Genomic DNA, 9,677 nt, shown 5'->3' on the forward strand with positions numbered 1-9,677 from the left:
ATTATTCAATTTCAGGGTTAAAGTCAGAAATATTTTTCAGTTGTGCGAAAATTTAAAGTTTGAATGAGTACCAAAAATCTTCATACGAATCGGCGGTTCAAGATAATGTTTCCCAACAAAGGCAAAAGGAGCAACTCTTCACTCTTAAGCGACCTTGCAATAGGATCGATGTAAATTTATATTTATTTTATAATCTACAATGTAATGTTCAAAGTGGACTCTTATTTTTCTAAAACAAATGTGTTCGCATTTCAAAAGAAAAAGCAACAGAATTACAAAAAAGCGATTAATTAGGAACTCCTGAAATTATTTCTTTCACATTTCATCAATATTCCCGAGAATACATAATTGCTTAAAAATTATAGACTTACTTTCAGTTCGGCTGGTCACTAAAAAAAGGAATACTAAAACTTGATTATGTTTTTAAATAAAAAGACAATATTTCGATTGTTGTATAATAATTAATTTATTTATTAATTTAATTTGAGTATTAACATCCCTGATAAATACAATAAAATTGTTATGAATAAACAAATATATAATTCAAAATAAACAAAATATATGTTAAATAAAATTTAATATTTTAAATATTTATTATCATAATAATAATTAAAATTTAATTTGGAATACTGTTGTTAAGTTACTGATAATATAATATAATTTAAACTAAATTTTAAAAATACACATAAAATTTAAATATATATTTATAACATAACTACAATATCCTGCGTCTAGTTTTGCCAAATTAATAGCCGTTCATTCCATTTCATGGTATTTGGTATTCCACAGCTTTGAGTGTGTTTCATAATAATGTAAATAATAATGTAAAATCAAACATAATGTAAATTTTTGTTTTTTAAATCAAAAAAAAAGCTTAAAATTTGTAATTTTAATAGAAAATATGTATACTATAAGATTTCAGTTATCAAGGTAATACCAAATACAAGACTTTTCCAGTTTTCAATGCTTTCGACTATATATGACTTATATATCTCTTAATATTTTAACACTATAACTTAAATTAACTTTGAAACACAAAATATTTTTTTAGAATAAATAAACTAAGTAAAAATATTTATCGTAATATATTATATATCATGAAACCCATCACAATGTAATTAATATCAAATTATTTTCATCTTTTAAATATTATAACATTATATAACCATAGTTATTTCCAAGAATTACTTGAAATATTAGACCAAAGTCAAAAATAATTGAAAATATTTATGTACGTATATCGTACATGTTTGCAAACAAAATGTACTTTACGACGTTATAAATAAATTTCTTATTATTAATAATAAGTTATAAATAATTCTCAAATTTTTTTTTTTGTTCATAATTGCAATATTTTTAACAACAAAACCTTTTTAAAATATATAATTTAAAAATTCAGAAGAATAAAATTTATTTCGAAATCATTTATGAACATTAGATTATAATTAAAACCACTAGCAAGCGCTAAAACTGTATAGATAATTTGAATTGATTAAATATTAAAATGTACACACTTTAAAATTATAAGGAAGATTGTTTTTTGTATTATGTTTAAAACTTATAAAATTCGATAATTTCGTTTTTTTTTTTAATTTTTTTTTATTGTTTTGTCTATTATACATTATATAAAATTATAATATGTATTACACTTAAATTGCAAATTTATTATATAATTTTGTATTGAATTATTGCCACAACTTAGAGGCACTGATAATTGAACAAGCAATTAAGATTAATTTTTTTTTTCGCTTAAATATATTATACTAAATTTATTGAAAGAGTATTCAATTTATTTTCTTTTTCGCAAATGTATTATTGACTATTATGTAATAATTTTTTAATAAAATGCTTATTGAAAAAGGAAAAATTTCTCGGGACTTAATTGACACAAAAATAATTATTAGATTAAGATTCTGATTATTTAATAATGTTTTTGTATTTTTCCATTGCATACGATTTAAGTGAATGTAAAATTTTTCTATATAATTTAATAGTGCAAAATTTAAAAATTACATTTATATATAATAAATATATTAAGGATAAAATTTTCACAATTTTTTTCTTTAAAATTTAAAAAAAAAAAAAAAAATTATTTTCTATTAAAAAATTTATAGAATTTAGATGAAAGAAAAGCAATTAATTTTATAAAATGAAATCCCATTCTGATATCATAATATAATCAATTATTTTCCAAAAATATATTTTCCATAATCGGCGCACAATTTGGTGTTAAAAAACAGAAATTTAATGAATTAATAATTATTTTATAAATCCATACATAATTTAAAAAATTAAAATTAATGAAAGAAAGATGAAAAATCTGATGTCATTGTTTTCAAAAATTCATTTAAAAATTATATTTAAACAAATTAAATTAGAAAGAATAATTAGCACCTTATTGTTTGAGCAAATCCTTTTTTTACTTAACACATTTTTAAATTTTCTTGAATGGGAAATTATTTTATAAAACACAATGCGTATTTTAATATACTTGTAGATATATTTGGATTGGCAGGATTATAAATTTCATTAACGTACATATTTAATTAATAAATATATATATTTTTTTTTCAAAATTTTTGTTTAACAAACAACAACTTTAATAAGATTAAATATTGGAAAAGTACTTTTATAATATTAGGATTTTACTAGGAATGTAAGAGCATTTCTGATTTTAAACGAGTTTCTTTATTCTTTTTTTTTAGGATACTTTAATTTTATATATGTACATAAATTATAGAATAAGTGATATTAATATTTTTATTAACAATTATATGCTAGTATTTCTCTTTCCTATTGCAACATTACAAAAACTACTAATTATTTTAAAAAAAAACATAAACTAAATATTAATAAAAAAAATATAAGTTTCGATGTTTTATTTTATTTTATTCAAATGCACAAAATATTATTGTATGTAATTGCAAACATTTTTTGTTTTCTAATTTAATGTAATAAAACTATTGCTAAGGTTAACCTTCGATTCGGAGTAAAATGAAATAGTTTATAAATTCAAAAGAAATGAGAAAATTAAATTTTTAACTAGGATACCTTCAATCAATAAATAGTATTGGAAAGAAAACAAGAAACAATTGAAAGAATTAAAATTCTAAAATAATAAAATTAATTATTTGAATTGTTTATCCTAAAAAAGTAATTTAATTTAAATTTCTAATACTAAAACAAAAAAATGGAACGAAATTCATTACAGAAACCAAATTTTTAAAATTTCTGGAAACGTACGTAATTTCTATTACATTTAATTTTTTACATGTATATGTTTCGAATTACGTTTGGAAGCACTGGGAATTTAAATAAAAACTATAATAAAAAGTATAAATTATTGGCAAGTTTCAACGAAATTATATACAAATTAAAGAAAGTTCGAACTTCACTAAAAAAGAAAAGAATTAGAATGAAAGAGAATACAAAAAGTTTAAACCTTTAAAATAAGATATTTACATGAATATTAATCTACATTTTATATTTTTGATTTTAATTCTTACTGAATTATGTTTAATATTTCAATTGCATAAGATCCTTATTTTTCATTTTGTTTTACTACACCTCTAATATCTTTTTAAAGTACTTATACTATTTTCATTGAATATGCATATTCTATTCATTATAAACATTAATCTATTATTGTTCCAATCTTTTGTGGTTATCATATGTAATTGCATATAATAAATGTTTTATAAATATATCCATATATTATGTATGTATGCATATAAACTTATATTATAGTTATACACTTACATAATATCGTAGCAACAACTGACTGGATCTATGAACCAAATCAATTTTTAGGCGACGATATTTATGTACATATTTTTATATATTATATATTTATATACATACATTTATCACTTCATATTTGTATTACAATCATGTAATTAAAATTCAAATTTATAATATCGACATTTTAAGCATTAACGGAAACAAAATTGAATTTTTTTTTTTTTTTCAAATTAAAATAAATGCAAAAAGAATTTTAAATATTTCAAACGCTTAATAAAAAAAAATAAACTTTATGTAATATTAAATTATAAAATATTCATTTTATATAGCAAAATATGCAAAATATAATGCTTTCGAAAAGAGTACACAAACGAAATTAAAAAGTTTTCCATTTAACTTTCTTTTATTATATTGTTTGTATTCCTGATTAAAAGATTTATTCTTCATTATCATCAAGTATCTCGAGAAATGCCCGCGGTACAAGTCCTTTTAGTAATCCTTGCTTTCCATAAACATAATCTGAATTCATTGGTGAGCATTCAGTTACAAGAATTACCTAAAAAGATAAAATTCGTTCATATCAATTTGAATTGCAGAAAATATAAATGAATTGAAAACTTTAAAACTACATATTCTAACTATTATTTGGTTTAAAATAGTAGTTACATGTAGTAAAATAAACTTTCTAGAAAAGAAATTTTTTCCATGTTATGTACGCGTTTCATGTTTTGTTATATACAAGTTTGAAGAAGTTTCATTTTGGGTTTTTCAATATGCAACCAGTTCTAATTTGACTACATGCTTTTTCACAGTTTGCAATCATACTCCGATTTTGATTTTGCAAATATACTTTAAAGCCTACAAAAATCAAAGTAAATTGCAGATTTTGTGGTTATTAAAGTAACTTCAATAACTACACATACATATTAATTTGAATAGCTTTCCAGATTTTTTCAGAAACGAATGAGCAAAAAATCTAAAAATTCGCTTGACAAGTCTTTATTTAATAGCCCAGGTACTTGCTCATTACTTAAAATATTAATCACAAAAATTGTAAATTGAAAGTCTGTTAAATGTATCTATGTAAAGTTTAACTAAATTAAACTTTATTTGCTTTAGAAATGTTTATATTATTTTAATATACAGTTAAAATAAAATCTTATTAAATTTTACGTAATTTAAAAGCATAGAAATATATACAATTAAATATACATATATATATTAAGGAAAACATTATGATGTAACTTAAATGTCACAATTAATATTTGGTTACATAAGCCACAACGGTATATGGAAGTATAAACATGAAACTTTTATTTTAGTTATAATCTGGCAACACATAGTTTTTCTTAAAAAACAGACAACAAGATAAAAAAAAGCTTAAATTACAAAGAATTATAACATTGAACAAAGGACTTAAAAACACTAAAAGCATAAAAACTTACCTCATTTGATGATAAACTGAGTTCAGTATGGTCTTTTGCATCATAACTGCAAAGAACACGTGCACGTTTCATTTCAGATCCCATTTCAGGACTACGAGTTTTTGAATCATTTTTATCGTCATCTAATCCAACTGGTTCGTAAGGTGTCGGGCCTCCAAGCCTAAATCGAAATTACATTTTTTATAGATCGTTTAAAAACACTTTTTTTTCGGTTTCAGAATTTGAATTTCTTCTTTTTTCTTTTTCTAATTTATAAAACCAAATTAATATAGTTCTCTGTGATTGTAATTGTTTGTTGTTTGATTGATTGTTTTGTTTTAATGGAGTATATTGTTATTTGGCAATAGATATTATAATTTGAATTAAATCTACAAAGTTTAATTCTAAACAATTAAATATAGATATCTACATTCTAAAATTAGGAATCTGTACACAAAAAATTAGTAATAAAACAACACTTAAATGAAAATTTTAGAGGTATGAATTAATGTTACTAATAGTATTTATTATATAAATTATTAGTAAACAAATGTGACTTTAATCATAATTTAATAATAATTTTTAATATTAATAAACTGAATGTTAATTAATTTTTAAAAAGTATTGCTCGCAATAGAATGAAAAATAGAGTGAAAATAGAATTAAAAATTCTTCTATTCATTTTAAGACGAATCGTCCTCCACGATAGTTTGAAGCAAAATTCAGTCAATCATTTTATTTAACAAAAATTGACCACTATTACATTAAGTTAACTAATAATATACATTCGAAAATATTATTAACTAGCTAAAAATTCGACTAACTTTTTAAAATCTTGCACCATTAAAAAATTAATAATGTAAATATTTCTATTTTTAATGTTTAATTTTGAAACTTTTATTTGATTTACAATGGAATAGGCTTAATTCATTATTTGATTTTTAATAGTTCACTTGGTAATATTTTAGTTTTATATTTAATTTTTTCAATTTTTTTTTTTTATTTTATTAAATAATTTAATAATATGTATAAAGGATGAAAATGAATTATGACATGAATGACATAGAGATAGAATAATTTTGAAATCTGAAGACGAATACAAGAAAACTGGAATACATATTATTTTCAAGCACTTTTCAATAAACATCTATGTGTGCAACAATAAAAAATTATTTTATAGTGTTTAAAAGAATTGAAACAAAAAGATATGTGCAAAGGTCTAGTTATTAAAGAAATTAAAAATAAAGAAGAATTATTAACAATATCTACAACTTAACTGAGTAAATTTCTAATTCATATTATCTTCAATATGAATTATATAATGTACATATTAAAAAATTTATAAATATAACATATTTTTTATGTTAAGTTAAAAAACAACAAACAAGTTTTATATTGTAGTGATTTCACCAGTTGTATCATAAGAAATATTCATGGAATCTAAAATTATTTCAGAATCATTTCTTGAATTCAAAGCATTTGGAGGCCCAGACTCATTTTCAATATCTTCGCTATTAATGCGTAATCGTGGAGTTTGTGGTCGTAAGCTGCAAACCGAGTACAGAAGAATATTTTTTTTTTTGCATTTACAAAATAGTATACATAGTAAGAAAATAGTATAATGGAAATATGAAATGTGAAATAAATTAATTAAACAAATATTCGCACAAAAAATAAAAAGAAGAAAAAGCTGTTTTTTTTTGTAATTTTTAACACACAAAAAATAAAATCATGTTTTAGGAAAATAAATAATTTTGCTTTCTTATTCGAAATCTTTAATTATTTTAAACTATAACATAATTAATTTTAAGAGGCTATAAATACAAAAATTCAAAGAAAATAGTACTTGCAAAATTTGAAATTAAGCAAAAACAAATAAATATAACATAAAAAGCAATGTCTCAATAAGAAACTTATAAAAAAATCTAAGTGTTAAATTGCAATTATTTAATTAATTTGCAATGTAAAGGTGTCAATTTGGATTTGGTCAACATGCATTATCACAGGTAAAGCTCTCACAATAGCTCTACGTACATAAGTAGTTTCATAAGTGTAGAAATTAAAGCATTTTTTTGAATATTTTTTAAATATGTGTTGATGATAGTAACTTTGTAACTACATACTTATATTAAATTTGAAATTTATTTCTTAGAAGGTTGAAAATTAAATTTAAATATAATCCATCAATTTATACCCACAATATTTAATTTTTATAAAATATAATTCAATTTTTAGTTATTTAATAAAAAACAATTACATTATCAATCTTGTGAATTTACTCGATCAATTTAAAAAAAAAAAATAAATTTAAAATATGTTATAAAAATTTACAAAGAGTGTAAATCATATATATAACTGGAATTTATTTTTTGATCTATTGACTTCTGAAAATATCCTTTAATTAAATTAAAGCTCATATCACTATTTAATAACATTTCTATGTAGTTATGTATTTCTTAAATATCTCATCTTTTACACTTAAAAATTGATTAAGAAGCAGAAAATTTGCAACCTTCTAGTTTTTTTAAACGCAAAAAATAAAAGTTAAATATTCATGTTTCTGGTAATACCTTACCTCACAAGTTCCTTTTGTAAATCATTCATAATTGAGATGCATTGGTTATAATATCTCACTTGAGTCTCAACAAAGGAATGTAAATGCCGCAAATGACCAGCTTGTGAAGTACTAATTCCTTCAAGTAATATTTTTGTTATTTCGGCTTGTCGATCAAATTCTGCTTGAGCAACACGTAAATCACGCTCAGCCTGAAATGTTAATGTGATGTATTACATTGGATTTAAATAAGAATTTAAACATTACATACATGATAACAAAAAATAAGTACATAAACAATATTTTCAGAACTCAAAATTGTGTATTTAAGCTGAAGTACCTTTTAAAACCATGATATTAGTGACGTTCAGAAAATAAAATTTAATAAAATGTACAAATGTAATATTATGAAAGCCATTAAAAACAAAAAATAATTAATAAATGCAGTCCACACTTATTAGGGCAAATATAAATGTAATAACAAACATTGAAATAGATGTACCTGATCTAAAACTGCTTCAGGAGAAATCCCATCTTTCTAAGATTTTTAATTAAAGCAGCGTGAAAATAATACTCTTTTGAATTAAATGTTTCAAAAAATAACCAATTATTTTTTGAACTTCATTTATAAAACACATTAGTTTATTACCACTTAAAAACCATTCAATTTTATAACTCAAGGATAATACATATATCTTACCGCTTGTTGTCCAATCATACTTCTAGCTTTGCGGACACGATTCTTGCATGCATCTAAGTCCAATCTAAATTGAAAATTTCATTAAAAAATATAATCAATAGAAAAAACAAAAACCAATTTATGTACCTCTTTGTTTCTAAAATACCCTTTTCTTTGGTAATAGTTTTCATTTCACCTTCTAAGAATTTTTTTAAGGGTTGCGTAAAACATATACCAACTGACCCAATGAAATCTCGCTCGCACACTCCAAGTTTTTGTTCAGCTTGGCCTACTTTTATTAAAGCTTGACCGTAGGCAGTATCTTGGCCAAAGTCGCCACCAGCTTCAATCATGTCTAGGCCTAAGTATTCCATATTACTTAAACGTTGTGGTTTTTTCTTTTCTATTTTTTCGAATATAAAGTCTTCTACACGATTTCCAGGATTGGGTATTAGAACAGATTCTGTATCTCTCACAATTTTCTCGGTCCATACTTTTGTGCATTCAGCTCTTTCAGCTAGGTTTTCAAAGTGAGAATCTAATTCAGTTTTTTCGGCATGCCCAAATTTTTCCTTTATGCAATATAATATATTTTTGTTATTAAAGAAATATATCGATTTTAGATGAATGTATGTTTGTATGTATACATAATTAAAAGTACATAATTATTTTTCATTTCTCACCTCGGTAAGCTGCACTACTCTGGAGAAAGTATTACCTAAATTGCTACCAGCTTCTTTTACTAATTTTTTTACATCGAAATCAGGCAAATGAATATTCATTTTGTACTAATTTTTAATATAAATCAAAAAATTTTACGAAACTAATTTTTTTTACTGAACAAATTTTTACAATAAAAGAAAAATCGATCCTTGCTCCTTACTCTACTTTAAGCTCTCCTTAATGTTTAATCAACGAATGTCAACACAAAATGTCAATCTATTCACATAATTCGTCACTGGTCACTACTGCCATATAGCTATGTATTTGTCAATGCCAAGAATACAAGAAGATAAAAAACTTAACTTGTGAACAGCTCCTTTTTCTCTTCTGAATGCATTTAATTTTCCATTTTTTTCAATGAAATTATTTTCAGAATTCTCTTAAGTGAAATTAAACAAACACGACTGATTTTTAAAAGAAAATTTTTCAATTCATTCATGAAAGGTGTCAAGTGTTTTCAAATATTTTTTTCTTTGCAGTGTTGGAATATTAGCATTTTTAACGCCAAATTAGGCAAAATTGTTTTTAGTTTTACACTGAATTTTTAAAAGATTAT

At 22.4% G+C, this 9,677-nt stretch overlaps 1 protein-coding gene across 3 annotated transcripts; it reads right to left on the reverse strand.

Annotated features, from left to right (window-relative positions):
• Positions 1–432: 432 nt before the first annotated feature.
• Positions 433–9,302, reverse strand: LOC129606361 (endophilin-B1). Of its 3 annotated transcripts, XM_055516662.1 has the most exons (7): positions 9,082–9,302; positions 8,546–8,970; positions 8,420–8,483; positions 8,222–8,257; positions 7,741–7,931; positions 5,187–5,346; positions 434–4,297 (listed from the first exon to the last, which is right to left on the reverse strand). In XM_055516662.1, the coding sequence occupies exons 1-7, from the start codon at positions 9,178–9,180 to the stop codon at positions 4,178–4,180; spliced, it is 1,095 nt and encodes a 364-aa protein (XP_055372637.1). In that variant the 5' UTR covers positions 9,181–9,302; the 3' UTR covers positions 434–4,177. The 3 variants fall into 3 exon arrangements, with proteins under 3 accessions (XP_055372638.1, XP_055372637.1, XP_055372639.1); XM_055516663.1 differs by lacking the exon at positions 8,222–8,257 and having other exon boundaries at positions 433–4,297; XM_055516664.1 differs by lacking the exons at positions 434–4,297; positions 5,187–5,346 and adding an exon at positions 6,337–6,712.
• Positions 9,303–9,677: the final 375 nt, after the last annotated feature.

This window comes from Condylostylus longicornis, unplaced genomic scaffold (genome assembly GCF_029603195.1).
Source record: "Condylostylus longicornis isolate FDR11 unplaced genomic scaffold, ASM2960319v2 ptg000018l, whole genome shotgun sequence".
Taxonomy (NCBI): domain Eukaryota; kingdom Metazoa; phylum Arthropoda; class Insecta; order Diptera; family Dolichopodidae; genus Condylostylus; species Condylostylus longicornis.

Coding starts and splice junctions, on each gene's coding strand:
- LOC129606361 (XM_055516662.1), bottom strand. CDS start 9,180: ATGAATATTCATTTGCCTGATTTCGATGTAAAAAAATTAGTAAAAGAA. Junction 8,484..8,545: donor GGTATTTTAGAAACAAAGAG/GTACATAAATTG, acceptor TTTTCAATTTAG/ATTGGACTTAGATGCATGCA. Junction 7,932..8,221: donor CTGAAGCAGTTTTAGATCAG/GTACATCTATTT, acceptor TTAACATTTCAG/GCTGAGCGTGATTTACGTGT.